Source organism: Strix aluco, chromosome 17 (assembly GCF_031877795.1).
Source record: "Strix aluco isolate bStrAlu1 chromosome 17, bStrAlu1.hap1, whole genome shotgun sequence".
Taxonomy (NCBI): domain Eukaryota; kingdom Metazoa; phylum Chordata; class Aves; order Strigiformes; family Strigidae; genus Strix; species Strix aluco.
The window spans coordinates 15,934,599-15,957,876 of NC_133947.1; the positions used below are offsets into that span (position 1 = coordinate 15,934,599).

At 51.0% G+C, this 23,278-nt stretch overlaps 1 protein-coding gene across 1 annotated transcript; it reads left to right on the forward strand.

The window, feature by feature from the left end:
- Positions 1 to 1,894: 1,894 nt before the first annotated feature.
- MAP1LC3A (microtubule associated protein 1 light chain 3 alpha) lies at positions 1,895 to 21,323 on the forward strand. The gene is made up of 4 exons (XM_074842908.1): positions 1,895 to 2,040; positions 12,369 to 12,424; positions 19,486 to 19,592; positions 20,080 to 21,323. Exons 1-4 carry the CDS (start codon positions 2,001 to 2,003, stop codon positions 20,240 to 20,242), a joined length of 366 nt encoding a protein of 121 aa, XP_074699009.1. The 5' UTR covers positions 1,895 to 2,000; the 3' UTR covers positions 20,243 to 21,323.
- The last annotated feature ends 1,955 nt before the right edge of the window (positions 21,324 to 23,278 follow it).

A 23,278-nucleotide genomic window follows, 5' to 3' on the forward strand; every position in this document is an offset into this window, starting at 1 on the left:
AACCAGTAGAGTCTGTAGGAGAAGCTGTGGCAGCTGGGGTGTGCAGGGGCAGCGAGCTCTGACACACACCGCCGTGTCAGCAGAAGCCTGAGCATCAACACCATTTCTGTTGACAAAAATACACTTCCTTTAGCAGCGTGACAGCATTCCTTTGGGGAGATTTCCCTCCACTAGCATGGTTTCACAAGCATCCAGGGGTGCTTATTACCAGTGGTGTTTACTCTGTAGGAATGCTGGCACGTGTAAAGCTTGGTGTTGCTCCTAGGTGATGTTAGGGCTGTGCTGGGTTGATACGGCTGGTTCTTTCCATCATCTTTAAACCTTTGATTGATCCAGGGGTTTTTGGATCTGAAGTGCACCTCCTTAAACAAGGAGATCTGCCAATGACGTCAGTAAGAACAGACGAGAGGTATTCATGTATGCAAGATTTTTTATGAAAGCTGAGGGCTGAAGGAAGAAGTGTATAAATCATACTCTGTTATATTAGAAGTAAAGCTTCCTCGATCCATGCCCCGTTTTTGTAAGTACATTAACATGCTGAGAAGCACCAGAGCTTCCATGAACCGCTGTCTTTTCTCCCAGTCCGGGTGTATGGATGATCTCCTGTGGAGTTATGGCCCCAGTGCTGCAGTGAGGTCTGCATGGATAAAATCAGGGCTCTGATCGCTAAATTAGAGTTCCTCATGCCTCTCATCAAAAAGGGGTTAGTGCTTTATAACAATAGTAATAGAAAATCCCTTACCTGAGGGTTCAGTCTGTAAAGTTGACCGGCTTGCCACGTTTAATTCAACGTTAGTGCTTTCCCTTAGGTATTTTCTGATTGAAAGGACCTATATCAGAAATGAATGTCTCTACCTGCATCTTAATTATAAAAGTGAATCTGAAGAGTTTACACCTCCTTTACCAGTATCTCTGTGTTTAACTACTGCTACTGCTCGGTCAGGGAAAATCCATGATGTTAGTCATGAAAGTAATTATTTCCTTTCTTGGGTAAACTCTACAAGGAGAAAAGCATTTGTTCAACTGCAGTTAAATATACTTTTCTTTTAATTGGTGACACTTTTAATAATTGGAGCAGTTTTTTAATCGATGCATCTTTCGTGTCTTTTTTTTTACCAAGGCTGTACTTAATCGTTTAATATTTTGTGTTCACTTGTGTTCACGCCAGTTCGCTGTACACGATGCTTCAGCAGTTGCCGCTTTTGGTGCGGCCTAGGTTGGGGAGGAATGGAAAACGTGGTGCTTTGTGAAACGGTGACACTGTGTTTGCAGCCGGTTTTGGATTCATTTACTGTAGCTCCAGAAGCAGCCTGTGCTCTCTGAGACCCTCAGCGGAGCGGTGGCTCTGGAGGCAGTGGGGACACCAGCCCCGTCGGTGGAGCAGTGACAGCGGCAGCCGGGGCACCCGCGGACACCTGCCGCTCCCGGGGGGGCTGGATGCGTCCGGGTCTGGCGGCGGCAGCAGCTCCGACACACGCACGGTCTGGGCTGTCCCGCCCGGGATCCCCGGGCTTTGCTGGCGGGAGCAAAGCGCCCGAGCCGAGACCTCCCGAAGCGGCGGCGGAGCCGTGGCCGCCTCGGTCCTTCGAGCCCCCGGGACCGTCCCCGCCGGCGGCTGCTCCTGCTCGGCCGCCTCACTCCCTGTGCGCTCCGTGTGCTCCTCCGCCGCCTGCCTTAGTGCCTTCCCCGCACCGTCCCGCTCGGGTGTCAGCACCGCCGGGGCTGCTCGTGGCCGCCCGGCCGGGACAGGAGGCGCCGAGACCCCGGGTCCCTCCTCGGTCGCTTTCCGCTCCCGGTTCCGCCGGCGGGGCGGGGGGGGGGGGCGGAGCTCGGGGGGGGGGGTGTGCCGGGCCGCCTAGCCCCGCCCCCTCGGGCGTGCCGCGGTGACGTCACCGGCCCGCTCCGCCGCAGCCCCAGCGCAGGCCGCGCCGCCAGACGGAGCCGCCCGCCGGCACCCGCGCCCCGGCCCGGCCCGGCCCGCCGCCCCCCGCCCGGCCGCCATGCCCTCGGACCGGCCCTTCAAGCAGCGCCGCACCTTCGGTGAGCCGGGCGGGGGTCAGCCGGGGCGGGGCGGGGGGGTCCCGCAGCCTCCCCGCCGTGCTGACCTTCGGGGCGACGCCCCCCACCCTCCGCGGGGCGCCCCGGAGGCTCGGCCGCCGTCGGGCTCCGCCGTGCGAAGCCGCGGGAAGGGAGGCGGGAGGCGGGGGCCGGGGGGCGGCGGTGCCGCAGCCGCCGCGCGGTGATGTCATCCCGGCCGGCAGCGCGGCGGGGCGCCCACCCCGCACCGGGGCCCGCCCCGGGGTCTCTGGCCGTGCGGCGGGGGCAGCAGCCTCGGGGCTGCGCCGGAGGCGGCGGGAGCTGGAGCCGGAGGACGGGTCGCGCCCAAGCGGCCGGGAGGCGTTCGGAGCCCCCCCCGCGTGTGTGCGGGAGTCCTGCGCCTCCGGAGCTGAATAGCGTCACTCGTGGCCAGAGTATTTATATATGTGCTTTACGTATGTCAGCTTTACATTATATCTGCTCTTTATGTCAGCTTCGGGCGTTATCCCTCCATGGGGAGACGCGTGCTCCGTAAGCCTCCATTTTCTATAAAGCATGGAATAACGAACCTGCCCGAGCGAGCACAGCTGGAAGGGCAGTAGTTGAGCACAAGAAACCCGCGGGCAGCGTGTGCCGAGCCATCGCCCTCCTGGGTCCGTCTTGCGTGTCCATCCGAGCAACTGGGGTGACTGGGGTGGGGTGACGGCTGCCAGGGGCTCTGAAATCTACAGGGCGAGCGTAGTAGTCAAGAGGTAAATATTCTTTCATTCTTCGAATCTTTTGACTGTCAGAGCACAATGACCTCTTCAAAAATTACCTTCCATGCTCCCCATCTCATTAGCATTCGAGTAGTTGCTGTTCCAAGAATCTGATACACCCTCTCTAATTGGTCCTGAGACCCAGAAGAGTTAATGCTCCCATCGTACCCGTCCCTTTGTTAAATGTACATGGTGGGAAAACTCAGATGACAAGGAGGTTACCATAGAAGGTACCAGATTTGATTGCCAGACCTGATAGTGAAATCAGATGAAACATCAACTGCTGTTTCCCTTGACCTTTGCCAGCTGGCACTGGGAGAGGTGCATGTTTCTGGTGGGTTACATCCCGAGGGTGGAATTGGTTGAGCTTTACTGCCTGAATAATGCTGTAATCAGTGTGTTCATGCCAAACAAGGCCTCATTTTGTGTCAGATACTGTCCAAGTGCAGGTGAGGGTGTGTTTCTTACACGAGTTTTAAAATTGGAGCTTTTTCCTGCTGAACTGCTGATCCAACCCCTCGCTGCTCTCTTGGAAGCTGTTTGGTAATTTATTGGCACGACCCTTCCAGCCTTGAATGCTCACCCAGCCTTGTCCTGCCGCAGCGACCGAGCCAAGTGAACATGCACAAATGAGAATAAAATGAAGTCTGGGTGCCCTGGGATACTTCCCTGGGACCCTGCTGTGTTCTCCTAAGCTACGCCTTAAAAGCAGTAAAGTCCTAAATCAAATCCTTAGTAACTACCTACTGTTAAAACTGGTGAGAATCAGCTTATTATGGTCAGAAGGAGTCTGGTTTGCCTTTGCAGATTGCTCAGACTTTGTATGAGCCAGAAGGAAAACAAAATCCGAGGCTCAGAGTAGTTGAAAGAAAGCAGGATTAAAATAGCCCAGGATGGAAGGAGGGGGGTGAGGGATTTTGGTGCCGGCAACTGCAAGTGCTCCTTGTTTCTGTGTACTTTCCTCTGCCCTTTTGCTCTCTCAGCTGACTGGTCTGCAGAGCTCAGCCAGGAGGAGGGGAGGGAGGAGGAGGCCTGGCAGCCCACACAGTTGCGTTGGGTCAGGGCTGGAATTGCTCGGTTGGAGAAAGTAAATACAGCTTGTTTTTGTATTCGAATCATTACACAACAGGAGCAGGAAGTGATTGTTTACAATGCAGTTGGAGAGGGCTGATGGAAAACATTGCCAGTGACACTGTACCCCCAGAATGGCTTATTTTTTAAGGCTTCAAAACTTTATAGAAGTGGAACGGTTCCAAAAAAACAGAGAAAAGGCAGAGTCAGGAATATGACTGTTTACGAAAGGCACCCAGGCTCCAGTTTCACAGCAAGTGACTTGCTTAGGTCTTGGTCTGCCACCCCTTGCTGAAGATTCTGCTTTCCTCAATGCATGTTTTTTCCCTTCTTGTATTTTTGAGATTGTTTTTTCATGAATTTCTTTTGCTTGTTCATTTGCTTTGTCTTGGGTCTATCCTGAATAAAATTCCTGGATTTCTATTTATCATTGTTGAGGAACTGAAAAAGGGACTGGGTGGGAGATGCCAGGGGTTTGAGCCACGGTGTGTCGAGGGCACCGAGCGCTAACTTCTCCCATGATCTGGTGTGTTATTAGTGGTGAGAGGGTGATGCTCTGTGACCTGGTCCAGTCCTTGGCACGTCTGCAGCAGAGCATCGTTGGTCTGTGTGCATGGGGGTAAAATCTGACAGTAACCCTCTGCTTTCATGTGCTGAACCCAGCTGTAGACACCGAGGCGGCTGTCTTCTGTGTAGTCAGATCCATCGTAGGAGTCCAAAACAATTCCCAGAACAAAGCTGTGGTCTGTGTCAAAGGAACAGGGTGTCCTGGCTGTAGCGAGAGCGTGCGGCAGCCTGACGACACCCTTGCACTTCCCATAAAGAGCACGAGTCCTTCAGAGCATTGGGTAGTGCTCACACCTCCCACTGTTCTTGAAGTGGTTGTTTTGAATTGGCTGCTCTGCTCTTGCATAGCTGCCAGCAGGCTTCGAGCTTTGTTTTCAATGCAGTGCATAACCAGTGTGGTTATGGACATGGACCTTAAACCTAGACCAGTCGGGCAACTGAAAGTAAGCTGGCCTTGTGCCCCAGCATCCTGCCGGAACGGAGGCACTTCACAGTAAGAGACATACTCATGTGTCCTGTTGGTCAGCTGGAGCCCCTGGTTAGGTGACAAACACAGAGGTTTGACCTCAGCCCCTCAGGACTGAGTATTCCCATCCCAGGTTCAGTCCTCTGGGAGATCTGCTTGTAGTGCTGGGAAGCCACTTCTCTTTAGAGGAGAGGCAGCAGTAGATAAAGGCAGCGTGTCGAGCTGAATTCCCTCTCCTTTTGGCTCTGGGGAAAACTGAACTTTGCCTTCTCTGGGGACTCATCTAGTGTAAGCCAGCCGTGCTTGTACAAGTCTCATGCACCATCCTGTGCTTGTCATAACGGTTTTGCTTGGTGGTGGCTTGGAAAAGTGTCTTGATCTTGATCTGAGGTTGGTTAGTGAGTCAGCTTGTCCTCATACTCTGTGCTTGGGGTAATTGTGCTCTAGCAGTTGTGCTTTAAGAGCTGGGATTCCTTGAAATGAGGCTGCTGGTGCAAGTTGATGCTTAGCTGCCTGTGTCTAGTTGTATTAATTACTGAGGGCATTCTGTGACGTGATTTGATGAGGGGTTAATTATCAGCATTGAAGAAAATATTGGTACAAGAAGAACTGAACAAACATCCAGAGCAAATGCCAGCCAGACATGTAGACAACAAATATTGATTTTTTTTTATTATTATTCTTTTATATAACTAAAGGTCCTGACTGGCAGCCAGGAATAATAAAACCTGTATGTCCTTTGTTCATTGCTTAATACTCTATTCACTACAAAAACTTCAGATATCCCCTTGAGCCAGAAGGGTGGAGACTGATGAATGTGGGAGCTGTAAGACTGGTAGACTCTTGCTGCTTCTGTCATCGAGTAGCCACGGGCCACAGACAAGTCATCTCCCTTGGCTTCTGTGTTCTTTCCTTGGTCAGTCCCAGTGGGGATCACGGCCAGGAAGGTCACTCAGGAGGTCTGTGCTTGTGTGATGTTCTGCGGTCTACCTGCAGCGTGTAAACGCCTCTGGCTCTGCTGTCATGCAGTTGTTTGCTGCCTTTTGTCTTCAGAAGGCAGTTTGGAAATAGGCTGCAAGAGAAAATGAAGGAATAAATTCAGGATTTTTGTGTCTGGCACATCTCCCCAAATAGGCCCTGCAAACCCGTGCATGTCCAGGCATGTTTGTGCACAAATAGCAATGACCCGGGCTGTGCAAAGTCTCTTTGTGCATACACATGTGTGGGGTTCTGTATTAAAATACAGTTCTGGCAGGAGGGCCAGTTCTTTGAGCAGTTTGAAGTGTCCTGAGAAGTTCTGAGAAATTTGAGTGCATTCCTGCTGTCTTGGAGGTTTATAATTTTTAAGGTTGACAAGACGGCAGAAAAGGTCAAACAGAAGCTAGAGGGAAGCCCTGGCAGAGGACGGCCTCCTCCTGGCTCATGCGGAGGGAACTTGCTGTTCTTTTGACAAGGCTAGTGAAACTGTGATGAAACACTGAGTGAAAGACCCAGTTTGTTACCTGGAACTCTGATGTAAATACAGCAGACACCATCCAGACACGGCACAGAAGGTATTGCCTGTTTGCCCCCGGTGCTCAGGAGGTGTAGTGAGTTAGAAGCCCTGTTTTAAGCTCATCCTGCATGGCTCGTGGCAGGGGTGACACGGTACTGTGCAACCAGAGAACAAGTGTTCTGACATGAGTTCAGACTTCACAGTTGTTGTGTGGCTCTGCTTGGTCACGAGCTGAGCCCTTATCGTGGATTTGCCAGATAGAAATACTCATTCCTGGAGCCAGGATCAAAATCATACCCAAGTTAAATTTTGAAACTGCTAAAAAAAATGGAGGTGGTTCCTGTTTGTCTTTTAAAATCCATTTTCAAGCTCTGCTCTGGAACCAGGAAGGTTGGGAATTTATGCAGATGAACAAGACTGCTGAGATCCTTCTGCAATCACAGGCATTCAGAAATCCTCGCAGACATTACACATCTTGTAATGAAGCTGTGCCAAGGAAATGGATAGTCATGCAGACAGATCATCAGTTGCTCCGCATCCTTGTTGGTAACACCTTCCTGTGACAGTGGAACATCAGCCTCTACCTATGCTGTGTTGCAGAGATGCACTTTCTATCAGACATTAAGTTCAGAACAGTGTAGTTGTGGTCCTGAGTCGTTCGTTCTGTCTGGAGCACCCCAGCTTTGCAGACAGAAGTAGTAAAATACAACCAGTGCATAACCTGGGACAAGCACCCTTTCTTAGTAGTGGGGACAGCTTTCCCAGGGCAGGGCTGGCTTTGCAAGCTCTGCCCTCCTTTCCTGGATGTGGGAGTCTCCTCTTGCTCCTCCTGTGGTGCCACTGGCCTGAGAACAAGCTCCCCAGCATTGGGCAAGGCCAGGTCAGGTCACTGTTGTGTGAGCCATGACACATACACGGGGATGAATTTCCTGGTGGTTAGAGGTGTCTGGCCTTAGGGTGGTGTGATATTACAAAAATATTTATTGATGTTCATCTGGAATGACCTGCATAACTTGCCTGTGTCTTCAGCAGTTGCCAGCTCATTCCAGACATACCCTGATTTCAAACCATCCAATTCTTCCTCTCCTTGAAGAAAATCTCTTGGAGAAAGGACCGTGTTTTAGCAACCCTCTGCCCTGGGACTGCCCACAGCATTTTCTTGAAGAAACATGTTCCTTTTTGTGTCTGCTTCAGGTTCAGGGCAGATTGACCCCCAGACCAGCTGGCAGAGTGTCTTGTGGATGGCAGTGAGAAAGCCACAGGGCTGGCAGCCTGCTGCGAGTGGCAGGGATGTCTGCACGCTCCCTTTGTGCCGTGGGCATCTGCCCCCGGAGCCCTGGGACCACAGGGAGAGGCAGTAGCTCATGGATGAATTTCTACTCTCTACTTTGCTTTCCACACGTAGCTCTTGCTCAGCTCAGGAGCTGTTGACCTGGTAGCATGTTGATGATATTTCCAGGTGGTGTTTTTTCTTAATGGTGTTTTCTTAACAGCATTCCTGTTGGTCACAAGCAGCAGGGCTGGTTGTAGAGTCCATCTGCTGCCCTAGGGCAGCACCAGTGCCTGACCAGTGTTTGTCTAGTGTCTCCTGAAAAATGCTGTCCCTTACGCAACTGCACTGTTGGAGAACTTGCCATATGTTTTCCTTCTGTTCCATCATCTGTATCTTTTGTCTGATTAAGCTTTTTTGCATCCAGGGCTGTCCTTGCATCCAGTATCTGCATGGTGCCCAGCACAGGAGAGATCTGTCTCCCATAGCCAGGGTTCCTGGGCACTGCTGATAAAAAAGATTAATGCTCAGAAAATCTGGCTTAAAATTTTCTGCTGTTCTTCTTAACTGTCATAACGATCTCATCCTGCATTGCTATGGGATACATTGTGTGCCCAGATCTTTGGGAGAACAGCTTGGGAAGGACCTCAGTCAAGAAAACAGCTGAGATTCTAGTGTTTTGGGCAATTTGCGAGCTCTGCTGTTGGTACTTAACAGTTGAAACAGCAGTTTGAGGAGAAATAGGCAATTTTCCTGGCATATGCAATGCTACAAAAATACTCCTGTCTTTCATAAGGCCCTAACAGTGAAATTTTCCTAGGAATAACCAGTAAAAAGTGTGGTTTTTATCTTGCTGCCATCTTGAGCTCTCACACCCTGGCACTGGGGAGAAGCCCCGCTTCCCTCATGGCAGATGTGTGGTGCCCACACCAGGGAGTAGAGATGATGCTCTTCCCTCTGTGTGCAGTTCATTAATCTTAGCTCAGCTCCTTCAGGACAGCAGCTGACTGTAATTCATGTCCTCTTGCTTGAAGTCCCTGAGCTGCTGAAATCAGGTGTGGTGTTTTGCTTCTCCTTGCAGCGAGGAGGGGCCAGAGAAAAAAACGTAGATAGGGACTGGGTTGTGTAAACAGTTCTGGTTTGCTTTACATATAGGCTAAGGATTAACTATAGCCAGGTGCTAGAGAAAAGGGGAAAGTCTTAACCTCAATTAGCACAGCTATAATTTGGGAGAGCTGCAGGAGAAGAACAAGGCTTGTAAAATCAGACCTGTCAGGTGTGAAGTGTGAGTGTGCAAGCGCTGCCAGTGAAAGGGTGGAGGGAGCGTACCTGTCTGCAGCGCTGTACCTGCCGTGAGCTTGGGGCTGGGCTGGCATCTCCACTGGTGTCTCTCCAAAGTGCCCTTTAATGGTGTTCTCTTTATTCCTGTGATTTAGATTAGACTACATAGATATTCAGTTAAAGGTGGTATTCATAGCCATTCCTTACTGTGTGATGTTGAAGATGCTTTCATGAGACACAGGGTCAACCTCTAGCTCCCACTGCAGGTTAAGGAGGGTGTGGGTGACCATCACCTGTTTCTGACGGGAGATCTCTAGTGCCTGAACTATTGTGTGCACAGCAATTACCCTTTTGCAGGGTTTGATGCAGGATAGCTTCTCCCGATTCCCCAGCCTACTTGATTGGTTCCCCAAGGCTAGGATGGGACTGAGTGTGCTCCTTTGCAGAACTTCAGATGTCCTGGAAACTTCTGCCTGTATCTTCGAGCACCCGAACAGCTTAGGTGGGCCTGTTTCCAGCTGCCTTCCTGAATGAAGTTGCTGAAATGGGCATCTCCTGGGCAGAGAAGAAGTGCAGTGCGTGTAGTTGCAGTCACACGTACCTGCTGAAGGGATCCGGCAGCCCCTGGAGCAGAGCAGCACCTACTGTCATTGCATTGTGGTAACCTGCAAATCAGCCACCTCCCACAGGGTCCTCTGAGATCAGAAAGGCTGCAAAAGCCCTGGGCCCATCTGACCAGAGGGACCCAGGTCCTGGGCACGCAGCAGGTCTTGGAGTGAGGCAGGAGAGCTGCTGCTGCAGGACATCAGATTTGAGGCTAGTTGAGAACTTTATCGCTGGTGGCTCGTGCCCTTAATTGCTGCTGAGTGTGGAGTCAGCAAGACATGGAAGAAACATGCTGCAGCAGCAGCCTGGCCTCCCTCTGTCAGAGGCACCTGCAAGTCTGTACCCCTTGGGGGACAAAGGACTCAGAGGTGGGATCCTGAGACACTGATGTGAGGCTGGATAGATGATGCACCATTTTATTCTCTGTGTGGCTTCTATTTCAGTGTGATGGGCAGGGGGGCACCTTTAGCTCCTCGGAGGAAGCGGAGGTGTGATGGCTGCCAGCCTTGTGCTGGATTTGATGATGCTTCCAGGCAGCAAGAAGGGGTATCAGGCATGTTGCTGCCCTTTGGCACATGCAGCCTAGACTAGTTGGATGCTCTGAGATTATCTCCATTACAAGCTGTGATAACGTGCAAAGGCTTGGCAAATTGCTTCTCAAACCCTTCTCATAATTACATGCACTGTTGGGGCTTCCTGTGCAAACAGTGCTGTGACCTTACAGGGAAATGCATAACAGCTGGGAAGTTCATCCACATGGCCCTCTGATAGTATGGAGAGAGGTGCAGGGTAAGGTGGATACTGAAGCTGGAAAAACTATCCAGCCATGGGGACACAGCTTTGTGCAGGCTCTGTTAATACCCAGCAAGGCTGAGTTGACTGCAGTCAAGCTGCCTAAAGTACTTATGCTGGTAAGTGTTGTCCATTCATGCTCTGGATCTCCAGCCTTTCGGATGCTCTGTCCTGCTGAAGCTGGTACACGATGAACACGCGGGAGCGGAGCTCTGCAGGAGGGGGACACGCGCTTCTGGCTGGCTGCTCAGGTTGGGTGCTGTGTGTTGGCTGCTTGCGTCCTGGGTCCTTCTTGTCACTGTGTCCTTCAGCATTCCTGAAGAGGCGTTGCTGTGCCAGTGTCACATGCAGTGCTGATTTCTGCGTAATTCCTTGCTGATTTGGACCTCAGGGGAAAATTGTCTGTATCACAAGGATAACTCTGAATGCCCTGGGGCATTGGATAGGGTGAAAAGGAAGCATAAGGAACTATATCTTTAGTCATAAAACCCCAAATACATGCCCAAATTTTCCATTAAATCCAAATAATCTTGCTCTGTCTTGCTAGTCCATGGTGTCCTACAGAAAAAGGTCTAGCAGTTCCCAGCAGAGGGATAATTTCCTCTTGGAGGAGACAGAAATAGTGCTGAAAAGCTCCCGTGATCTGATGATTTTGTAGTCTTGCAGCCTCTAAAGAAACTCCAGTCTCTTCCCACAGTAGTGTCTAGCCAAATTCAATTTATAAGCAATAAGGTTTTATTGAGTGGTTAGATGAAAAATGCTCAGCATTTGTGGAGAGAAAACACACTCCAACACATCACTTATCCTGCCCTGCATGATCCTGCCGGGTCGTGCCAAACTGGGGCTGTGTGAAGCAGCAGGGGAGGGGACTCGGGCTTGGAGGGGGTGCTGCACTGGTGACTGTGTGTGTGTCAGGATGATCCCATGACAGATCCTGCGATACCCAGATCTTGTGTTTCTAGGCAATCCTTAGTCGTTGGCCTTTACCCACTGGCTTACCTACATGGAACTGCTTCCCCTGGGCGCTTCGGATGGGCCGTTGTAGGCTGTGAAGCACTTCCCAGGGTAATGGTAATGCAGGGAGGAGCGTAGGTCTGTAGTGTCCCAGGAAGAGCACGCACAGAGCCATACCAGGCCCTCGTATGGCTTCTTCCCCTCTTTCTGCTGTTTTGAAGTGTGGAAAGTGGAGGACCCTCTGGTAAAGCAGTGAGAGGACATTGAAATTCTCCTGTAAGCTCGAAGACCGTAGAGGCTTTTATGTGCTGCCTGTTGTGTGTGTCAGTAAACGTGAACTGTAGAGGAAAATGGTTTAGAAAGTGTGAGAAGAATCACAGAAAAAAATCTTTTAGTACCTGGGTCATCTCCTTGCTTAAGTTTTTCTTCCTGTTTCCACAACAGGTGTAGAAATACTTTCTGTCAGGCCGGTAGCTGTTGTAGCTCCTGTGTAGATCTAAGATAGTGAAGGAGTCCTCCTTGGCAAGGCGTGTCTCTCTCTTGGACTGAGGCACCGTGCCAGGTAGGGCTTGGAAGTGTGCAACAGTCAGAAGGAAATGGCTAAAACCCAGCCCCAGTTGGAGAATCTTCTCTTCTGGGGAAGCAGCCAGGAGACACAAAGAGCCTGAACTTCCAGAACGGAGACCTTTAAGCTGTGCTGCTGCCTGGCACTGATGGTCATGAGCTGCATTTGCTTAAGGTAGATTTAGAAGTACAGTTTTATAAGCCTTACCATCTCATTCAAGTAATTTGGTTTCCATGTCTGTTGCCCAGTTTTACTGGGCAGGGTAGCATGTCCCCGCTTTGTGGGATGATTGGGGTGGTAGGAAGCCATGACATCACTGAAGCTGACATCTGGCTGACCATCTCACTGCTGCAAAATGTTCAGAAAAGGCCTGATGAACAGAATTGCATTTCTTTTGCAATGTCCCTCTTTGTCAGTTTGTGGCCTGCAGGGCGGTTACCTCGTTTTTGCCTGGACCAGCACAGCCAGATGTTCCTAACTTTGTTTCTTTACTTCCTTCTTTCCAGCGGATCGTTGTAAAGAAGTACAGCAGATCCGAGAGCAGCATCCAAACAAAATCCCGGTAAGTTATCATTCTTGCTGTTCTGCATTAGACTTTGTTCTCATGACCCCTCTGTGCTGCTGGATAGCCTCCACCAGCCAGCCACAGAGGTTACAAAACTTTGCTCCCCAGAATCAACACAGGACACTCTCCGTACGCCACCAGTGCCTTGTGCGTGCCAGCTGCTCAGTAGTAGACTACATTCTCAGCAGTGCAAAATACAGTCTTAAGCTTCATACCTGCCCTAGAGTCAAGGAACTGATTTGATCTCAAATCTGCTAATCTAGTTCCAAGCAAGTACAGCAGGAGAAAACTGAAATGGCCTTTTTTTTTTTTCTTTTCGGTTGATTGCAGTAGCTACCTGACTTTTCCTGGATAATCTGGTAGGGATTTCTCTGCATCTGCCCAGAGGAAGATGTGTGAGATGATCTTCACTGTATTGAAAGCAAAGAGACTCTGTTAGGATAATTCCTACCACAGCCAAACAGTCACACCCGTTCTGTGCTTTCCCAGCGCTTGTTGTTGACACGCGTAGGTGAGACTCCATGAATTGCCTCCAGTCCTTCCTGCCCATGTCAGACCTAAAATGCTGTCTTGATCTTTGGCTGTGAGTGTGCTTTTGATATCCTAGCTGAGTATTTGCTTCTCTTCCTGAGAAGATGGAGAACTTAGAGAAATAGCATACTTGGGGCTTGCTCGAGGTAGTATTTGCAATGCCATAGCACGTTTGACCAAAAAATGGGACGTGTTCCTAGTTCAGCTCACTGTCAGTGTTGGATGGACATCAGCCTTGTCTTAAAATTGCATACAGTCTTGGTATTTAGCCTTCAAGGTTTAATGTCTCAAACTGCTCTTGGCACATACTAGTCCATTGCTGCCTCGCTTTCTTTTGATTTTAGCACAGCATCTTCTACCAAAAAGAATTCTTTCTCTTCCTTCTCTTCCACCACCACTGTGGTGTCCACGTGTTGTCAGCTCAGCAGAGCAGGGCTTGCCCCTTACAGCACACTGAATACCAGTATGCCACGTCATCTACACATTTATTGATCACTGCTCTTAACATGGTTTTCATGGCTCTGCATTTCTCCAGAGTTGTTGCAGAACTAATTACAATTCTTTAAGGCTCTATCAGTAAGGACAGGCTAGAAATAAGTTGTACATAAGATGTACACACATGCATATATGAAGTGCCTGTACACAAATGCATGTTGCCTGGGAAATGAACAGAAGGAGCCAGAGCTTGGCATCCACATGCAGGATTTTACCAGCATTACTGAAACGTGGTGGGAGAGCTTCCACGGCTGGAGTGTTCTTTGTGTTAGGGTCAGACACCACATGCCCTGTGCCATCAGGACCTGGCCACTGGGGTGCTTGTCCAGGGAGTTGTGTGTGTGTGGTGGTTTAGCCATGGCAGAGACCCGAGCCCTCCCACACCTGCTCCAGTGACCTCTTTGTTCAGTGCCTTATTGTCCTTGATAGTGTCCTGAGTGCCAGCACTGTGAGAGGGTGAGGGACTCAGCTGAACGCTCAGCACTTTTGCTTTCCTGGGCTGACTGGCATGACAGGGGAGGATAAGTTTAGCTGCAAGTTCTGCTGGAGCAGTAAAAAGAATCATGGGGAGAGAAGGGTGTTGAAGGCCTTGTGGGGGGTCCAGCTGTGTTTGTGTCAGTGATACCTCTAAAGGCCTGGTCCTGATGAGGCTCTGACACCAAGTTTGATGCTGTCTCTTCTCTTTTACATAGCAAAGTTCCTGCAAGTCACTGTACGTAGCTGTCAGTGCTAGGGCTGGGAGCAAAGCCTTGTACTGCGACATGGAGCGTGGTGTGGGGGGTGGCTGTGGGTCTGAGCAGTGCAGTGCAGGCAAACTGGCTGTAGGAAGGTCTTGGACTTCTGTGAAAGGCAGGAGCTGTGTTTGCCAAGTGACTGGCTTCCTTGGAGAGGGACTTGGAATTAGCAAAGGGGTTTGAGCCCCCAGCTCAGGGAATCAAGCAGAAGATGGCCCTTACTGCTGGCAGAAATCACAGCAAGCTGTGCTGCAGCTGCTGCCCTTTTCTTGCATCTCCAGTTTCCACTCAGAGCCCTTGGGCAAGTCCCCTTTTGCTTTGACAGAGGACCAGGAGGATTTGCAGAGTGCATGGTCTGGCTTTGTGCCCAGGGAACGGCATTCCTCTCCTGTTTCCATGAGGGTACTTCCAGAGGAGGCTGAGACAGGGGATGTGCCACACACACATGGGTAGACTGTGGGAGAGTGGGGTGGTGTGTCTGTCTGAGCCCACCAGTAGGTAACCTGGACTCTGCCTGAGGTGTGGCGTTCTCTGCACGTGTTTGAAAGGAAATCACATCCCAGAACACCTCACTGCCACATGTAATAAGGAGATAGGCAGGAACTAGGGGCTCCTCGTGTTTCCCTATCCATCTCGTGCCAGGAGCTCCTTTGCTGTCTGCATTCCCCAAAGCTGGCTGCACTTTCATGGTAAAAAGTGCTGACCACAGGAACACACAGCTTTTCCTGAGTGTTGGCACTGCTCACGCTTGGCACTGCTGGGAAGGAGCCTCCAGCTGCCCCTTGCAGGCAGGGTGGCTCCTCCTAGGACAGTCAGAGCAAGCAGAGAGCTTCCTGCCTTCTCGCTGGGACCTCCATCCACATCCTCAGCAGATGCTTCAGAAGTCATCTTCTGTCCTGTTAGAGGACAGACTGAGCTTATGCCTGCTGTCACCCTAGTGCTCTCTTTCTGGAGCCCATTGAACTGGGGCCTGTTGAGGAGCCACTGCGAGCTTTAAGCCAGCTGCAGTGAGCCTTGAAGAGTCTAAAATCACTGGGGAACAGCTTGTGCTGGGCAGCAACAGGAGCAAACCACTGCCCAAAGCACTGTAATGCTAAATTCAGCAAGGCCTAGTGAGTCACGGGCTGCGCTGCTGCAGAGGGTGGGTTAGGGGAGAGCCACCTCTCATGCTGATAGGGAAGGCTGAGGATGTGTTTGGGCCTTGCAGAGGTCTCTGTTAGGTTATGTGATAAAAAGCTTATCTGCACACCCACAGAGGAGCATGTAAAGGCAATGGCAGGTGGACCCAAATAATTCCGTGCCCTGGCACAACAGTGGATAGAAACCCAGATTATGAACTTGGAGGAAGGGACAACCTTCTCTGCGAGGGCTGTTCTGGGGAGCTGCAGACCCAGTGTCCAGGGCTGACATGACTCAAGATGGATCAACACCAGAGCACCTTTGGACTGAGGGGGTTTACTGTATGTATTCCCACTAAAGGACCTCCACCCTGCTCAGCTGGAGAGGGACAGGGTGAGGCTGTTGGTGCTGTCTGTGTGTGAGTGCTCTGCGTGTCTGTGTTGATCTCTGTGGCTGGCCATCTATACAGGTATGGATGTGTTAAATATACACATCTGTGTGTCCGTGCCTACTGGGAATACATTCTCAGCCTTTCTGCTTGTTGGACCAGGGGGACATAGAGCAGTGGCAGCCTTGCCTCTTTCAGGCTGCCAGATCTGGCCCCATTCCCTACCAAAATCCCTTTCTACCTCTTCATACTGGCCCCAGAACAAGGGTTGAGTTTATAAATGTGTGCTGGGTTTGTGTGATGGGGTTTTTGGTAGCAGGGGAGGGGGCTACAGCAGTGGCCTCCTGTGAGAAGCTTCTCGAAAGCTCCCCTGGCTGCAAGTCAGACCCGCCTCTGGCCAAGGCCGAGCCAATTAGTGATGGTGGCTATGCCTCTGCAATAATGTATTTAAGAAGGAGAATGTGAGAGGGGATTGAGACTTTGAGGATGAGTTACAAGAAGGACACCTATTCAAACACTGAGGTCAGCGGAGGGAAGGCGGAGGAAGAGGGCGAGGTTGTGCCAGAGCAGAGCAGTCAGCCTGTGGTGAGAGAGCAGGGCCACCCCCCTGCCACCCATGGGGGTCACCAGAGGAGCAGAGATTCACCTGTGGAAGACCCCCAGGACTGTGGGAAGAAGCAGCCCCCGCTGTTGTAGTTTGACGCTGGGAGGGCTGCAGCACGTGGACGTGACCCACGCTGGAGCATCTTGAGAAGACTGTATCCTGTGGGGAGGAGTCATGATGGAGAAGGTTTGGGGAGGACTGTCTCCTGTGGGAGGGACACCTCGTGGAGCAGGGGGAAGAATGCAGCAGAGTGCTTCCCCCGCCCTTGCAGGAAGAAGCAGCAGACTGACCACACCCCCCATCCCCTGCCGCTGAGGGGAGGAGGTAGAGATATTGGGAAGAAGGGAGGGGTGAGGGGAGGTGTTTTTAAGATACGGTAATGCTTCTCACTGTCCCATTCTGTCTGTTAAGTGTTGTTGTTAGTGCTTTGAATTAAAGTGCTGTTCTTGTTTTTTCTTCCCCTAACGAGCCTGTCTTTTGCCTGGGACCATAATGGGTGAGCTCCCCCTCGCTGTCGTTATCTCCAGTTTTGAGCCTTTTGATTCATTTTCTCCTTCCCAGCGCTGTGGGGAAAGCTGTGTGGTGCTCAGTTGCCCTCTGGGCTCAAACCATGATAAAATGCTGCCCAAGCCCGCTCTGCAGTGGGACCGGCACCCCAGGCTCTGCCCTGAGCCTTTCCACCTGTGCCCAGCTCGTGTTATTTCTGCAGTGAGATCTGTGGTAGGTTCCCCCTGAAAGAGCAGATGTCCCACACTAAAGAACCCCCTGGCCTGAGGCAGCAGCTTGGAAGAGGATATGGGAGGGGAGGTGGCTTTGTACACAAGCCCTGTAGCCACAGGGATGTCATATTAGCATTTGATCACGCATTTCCCTCCAGAACTAGTCAAGAATGTTTTGTCCATTGGCCACCTGTTCCCATAGCTGGCTTACCCAAATAGCAGCTCATGTTCTGGAAACAGAAACTCTTGGAGCAGTTCTACATGACAGACTCTCTGTCTGCTCAGGGCACGAGACAGCTGCTGCTTAAACAGCCAGGACATCCTTCTCAGCCCATTCTTGGACTAATTGAGAGGCTTTTCTTTGTGGGGTGGAAGTGGCTGGTAATTAGAGACGTGTGCCTCTGTTCCTGCTAGATGTGAGTGCGAAATGAGGCGTAGCCCAGGTGTACAGGGCCCTCTGCATGTAAAGGTATATGCACAAACAGTTGCTGCGTAGCTGCCCCATTGTGAAAACCACTTAAAAATTTGAGGTCCTGCTGTTGCATGTGTGTTTCCCTGTGGCCAGAGCAGCATCCCTGTATGTGGCTGTTGTGAGTGTCCAGCCCCTTAAGACTGTTAACTCCCTATAGCCAAAATACTCATCAGTTGAAGTCAGACCCTAATTAAATACAGTAGGGTTGTTCTGCTGGTCTTTGTCCTTCCTCTGCCCTCCTCCTGGAGGGAGGAAGGGACCTCAGCAGGTTGGTAAGGGACATCCTGATGCATGATTTAGTCTGTTGCAGAGAATTGTTCTTTCATCAGGACCCATCCTGCAAAAGGAGCCATACCTGGCTTTCCCTAGTTGTTTTCTCTGCCACTCTTGCTCAGTATCAAGAGGAGACCTGGTCAATGTGATAATACATTGGTGGACTCATGGGGGCCTTCATATGCTGCTTGGCCCTGGGGCTCCTGGGTTCCCCTTGCACAAGGTTTGTCCAGGATGGGCTCTTCAGAGGGCATTTACGTGCAGAGCTCTCACCAAGGCACCTTGCACTCCTTCCTTATCCGGGAACTGTCCGCAACGTAGCTTGGCACATCCTGGTAGACCTTGGGATAAGCCCTGCACTCTGGGGAACTCCGCAGACATTCCCAGCTCACTGGTGATACCGCACAATCCCAACCGCAGTGTCTGATTTGGGTTTGGTGTAGACAGGCCGCAGGAGTTACGCTGCTGCTGATAGAGGCTGGTGTGTCAACAAGTGATGAAGGGAAAGGCAGATCAGTGTGGAGGTTCGCCTGTTCCTTTTGGCTCGACAGAGCCATCTTCTGGGGGTCCTGATCTCTGCATGCTGCTCCATCTCTCCTCTGTCCAAAGGCATTTGCAGTCTCACGTATATTTTTGGAAAAGACCTGGGAAAATGATTTGTGGGACCTCCTTGTCTTATAATCAAACATGACGTTCAGTCTCAACTCGGAGAAGACGATGAACTGATTAGTATACAAGTGTTTCTGTTGAGGAAACAGCTACGTACTGGAGAGATGTGAGAGAGTGTCACTGTAATGGGAACATATTGAGCTTTATAAGTAATATCATTACTTATTTTAACTGCCTACCACCTTGAATACAAATAGTACATTTCCAAGCTGGTTTAGAATAGCAACTGTAGCTGTCAGTAGACACTCCTTAACAGAAGAAATTAATTAATTATAATATCAGGAAAACTGAACAGAAATCATTATTTAGCTGTTTCAGAATGTAGGTGTAGTAAGAGCTTTCCCAAGGAAGACCTTTTGCAGGGGACAGGTTGGGCTGTCCCCGTGGTGGCACTGTGCTGAAGCGCCCTGGAAGCTCACACAGAAGTGCCCATGGGTTTCTGATCCTTTCTGGAGTCAGTGTGTCTGAGTGTTAACATCAGGAGTGGGACTGGCGAAATCCAAACTCCCCCTTTCTGAAGAAATGCCTTGGGTGCCTTCCCAGTGATTTCTAAAAACTGCTTGTTTGGGTATATCCACAGCTCTTTCTGAGCAAGCAGGTGATGCTGAGTGGTAGCAGTCCAGAGTTGTGGCACAGAAGGGAAGGAAAATGTCTCTTGCTGTGCACCATGAGTTCAGTCCTTAGCTCAAGCCATCAAAACCTGTGGTTTTGGTCAGTCTGAAAATGATGTTAAAATACTCTTTCACATCTCTTGCATGGTGGGGGAGGTAGCTAAATCAACCCACTAACACCTGCTGTTTCTCAGCAAGCCAGAGCAATTGGTGCTTTAGTTCACTTGTCTTGGATGATCTCTACTGTCTGGCTCAGGCAAACTCTGCTCAAGAGCTGTCTGCAGCCAACCTGATGGTCACTACTCATGACCTTTGTTTTGTTCTCCTGTGAGGGTCTTACCTCAACTTTTCCACTTGTACTAATTTGATCGGTGTTTGACCTTGAGGCCAGTGCTTGGGGCACCGTAAACTGTGGTAAACCCTACCATTGACTTCCTCCCCAGGTCATCATTGAACGCTATAAAGGGGAGAAACAGCTGCCAGTGCTGGACAAGACCAAGTTCCTTGTCCCAGACCATGTCAACATGAGTGAATTGGTCAAAATAATCCGGTGAGTGGGGTGGCCCCAACTGGCGTGCTGGGAACTTGTCCTCACCCACAGGCCCTGAACACAGCGTGGTGGGGTGAGGATGAGGCAGAGGCAGCTGCTGAGGGTGGGGATGAAGACATGACAACCACAGCAGCCTTGAGCTGTTGGGGGTGGTCAAGGCGGGGGGAGGTTCTTAGCATCTGGTGAAGGACTGTGACCCCTCCCTCATAGGGACACTCCATGAGCTGATGAGGGGGACTCCAATCCCCTTCAGCTCAGATGGAAGAGGTCCCTCTGCTTTGCCCTTGCCAGCAGCACGTGGAGAAAGGGGCTTTGCAGAGTCCTGACTCAGGAGGCCTCGGAACCATGTCCTGAGCATGTGGGAGGAGGTCCTGGCTGTGCAGGCCTGGCCCCACATGAATAGCATTGCTGGGGGGAGGTAGAAGTTGCTGTCACCGTGCCCGCCCCAGGTGGGTTGACCCAGGTGCTCCTGCCCTTGCCTCCACAGGCGCCGCTTGCAGCTGAATCCCACCCAGGCTTTCTTCCTGCTGGTGAACCAGCACAGCATGGTGAGTGTGTCTACCCCCATCTCGGAGATCTACGAGCAGGAGAAGGACGAGGATGGCTTCCTCTACATGGTCTATGCTTCCCAGGAGACCTTTGGCTACTGAGGCCTGCTGAGAGGTGACATGTGGAGACAGATGAACTGTGGCGCACAGGCCCCCAGCCTTGGAAGACAGCAGAACCAGAGGCTCACGAGGGGGACTGTGATGACTCCCTTTGTCTCCCTCCCTCCCCTTCCCATCACCCTGTCACCAAAGAGGCTCGCAGCGTGTGTTGGACTCACACACCCTTCAACTCTGTGTAATTAGTCCCACTCCCTCCACACACACGCACCCACGTGCGCCCATACGTACAGACACCCACGCGCACACGCGGGGCCTCGGCTCCCATCCCCTCCCCTTCGTGTAACCCTCAGCTGCTCTCACTGTGCTGTGTATGTGTGTGTGTGCGTGTTTGTAGCCTGCTGCCAAAACAGTTCGGCTGGTGGTGGAGAGAGGACAGGACGCTGTCGCCTTCACTTTCAGCACAGGGAGAGCCGCCTCTCCTCCAAGACACTAATAAAGGGCAGGAGGTCTGCGAAAGCAGCAAACAGATGCTACTATTGCTCCCGAGTTTTAATTGATTTTAATTACACCCATATCAGATTCTTGGTGCTACTGAGTAGATGTAGGCTTCTCTATAGGACTGTGGATAATGTATATTCTTTAGATTTATTTTATTGGGGTTTTTTTTTGTTTGTTTTTTTGTTTTTTTAGGGATAGATTGGAATGGGGAGAGGGGGTAATCTTTCCTGTATTCTGTAGGTAAATAAATCAGGCTTCACTGCACTTTAAAGCATAGTAGATGTCAGAGTGGAATTTACTTTTAATTTATACAGGTTTGCCATATATAGTGCTGCTCCTCTGTTGACAGTTGTACCTAGATTGTCTTTGTTTCTTTTTTTTATAAATAAAATCAATTTCCCTTCTCTCTGTCTCCCCATTGCATGCAATTTTTCAGTCTCAGTGTGGCAAAGAGTTCATTCAAGGAATGTACTGATTTATATTTGCTATGTTCCTGTTCCTGTTTCTCATGTATTATACCAAAAAAATGTATATGATAAAATCCCACCCAGTTTAATCTATACAAAGGTATATATATATAAATATATATATATAAAATAAACATAAATTCAAGTCGTGTCTTGTAGGAATGTTCTGTTCCTATCTCATTTGTCTGTGTTAACGTCCCTCGTGTCAAGTAAGAGTGGTGCGTGTTCCCCGTGTTCACTGGTGCACTGTACGCCTGCCCAGGCTTTGGAGCTGGTGAGTCCAAGCTGTGGCAAAAGCAGCTGGCTGGGGTTGAGGGGCCAAGGCAAAGGTGGAAGCTTGGTTTAGAGGACAGAGCACTGGATAGTGATGTGGGAAACATGGTTCTCCTTGCCATACCGCTAAGTCTCTTGTTCTGTGACCAAGTTTCCTCATCTGGGGAAAAAAAAACCCTGAGGTGGAGGGCATTTGCAAAGTCACTGCTTTTAATGGAAACTTTGAGCAGTGCAGGAAATGTCCCTGAGCATTCAGTCAGAACAGTTTTCCAACCAAAGGTAGGGGCTGATGGCCATTTAACATTTCAGTGTGATTCCCTGCCCCTCGGCTCGCTCTACTTCGTTTGCACTGCCCAGCAGAGAGGGGTTTAGATACCGTTCGCTTGAGTTGCAGCTGACTGTCTTGTTTATGTCCTGTGCCTGCAGGGAATCTTCTCGCCATGGAAGGAGCTGGTGTAAGGGACAGATGCAGCAGAGTGCACACAGGTGGGTAGGTGCTGAAGAAAGATGGTGGGAAGCCAGCTAGAAACACAGCACCCAGCATGAGTCCTGGCAGCTGGAGCAGCAGTGGGGGTTGCCCCTTGTTAAGCACCAACCTCACAGTATTTAAACTCTAGTCCCTGAGCTAAGGTCCTCTTCCATCCACCTCCCTGTGGGATGGGCTCCTGCAGGTGATGGGGCTGTGCCTTGCGTCGGCGGCCCCTCAGCAGCGTCAGCCCAGCTGAGGCCTCTCCCTGTGGGAATTGGTAAAGGAGTAGCAGAGGTGCTTAAAAACAGTGAGCTGGAGCCCTGGGTGGGGGGGACCATGAATGCAGTCACCTGGCGATGTGCTTCACCACTAGGGCTCTCTGCTACATGGGCCCTCAGCCAGCAGAAGGATGCTTTCCAAAGGCAGAGCGATGGGAGAGGCAGAACTGGGGTTGTTACTCTGCACAAAAGGAGGCTGAGGGGAGACTATCACTCTACAACTATCAGAAAGGACGTTGTAGTAAGGAGGGGGTGGGTCTCTTCTCCCAAGTAACAAGTGACAGGACAAGAGAAAACGGCCTCAAGTTGCTCTGCAAAATGCTCCTGTCAAGGCACCTTGTCCCCAGGCTAAGCAAGCCATGCTCCCACAGCCCCATCCTACAGCCTGTGCACTCCAGACCACTCACCACTAGGGGGTCCACAGGACTCACTTCAGTTTAGCACCATATTTCTTCTCAGGACTAGGCTCCAATTGCACACACTATTGCAAAACTGGTGGGCAAGGCCTGAGTAAAGGGAACCAGTGAATATCCTGCATCCACTAGCCATGTTACCACCAGTGTCAGTGCCAGAGTACCTTGCTCCTCTGACCCTAAGAAAGGCCTCTGCGATGGCTGCAGCTGTCTGTTAGGCAGATTTTTCCCTGGGAAGCTCCAGAATTTTGGAATACTTGCAGCTAGACTCCCGTTCAAGCTGAGAAGCTACAAAGGATTCCAAGGTGCAGCAAGCACTGTCAGCAACTTCTCTGGTACCAACTCATTGCCCCCCAGTGCCACTGCCTGCCGGCCATCCGGAGGAGAAACCTCCGAGCACGGGCCTCTCTCTGGGGCTTCTCCTGCGGCCTCCCAGGTGCCATCCCCTCCTGGCTGCCCCCCACCTGACGCGCCTCCTCCTGCTTGTTTGCAGGCACAGCTTTGACCACGCTGTCTGCAGCGACGTCTGGCTTCCTCTCGGATTCAGCGTCGCTGCTGACCGTCTGGGGCAGCGGGGCACCTTCCTGTCCCAGCTCAGGTTGGGAGCAGGTTGGGCCTTTGTCCAAAGCTGCTTTCAATCTCCTGCATCGCCTTGATTTCAGGGAGATCCTCGTGCTCTT

Bases quoted from the DNA above. Each gene is read 5' to 3' on its own strand.
- MAP1LC3A (XM_074842908.1), top strand. From the start codon at position 2,001: ATGCCCTCGGACCGGCCCTTCAAGCAGCGCCGCACCTTCG. The intron at 12,425-19,485 runs GTAAGTTATCAT...CTTCCTCCCCAG, and splicing joins AGCATCCAAACAAAATCCCG to GTCATCATTGAACGCTATAA. The intron at 19,593-20,079 runs GTGAGTGGGGTG...TTGCCTCCACAG, and splicing joins GAATTGGTCAAAATAATCCG to GCGCCGCTTGCAGCTGAATC.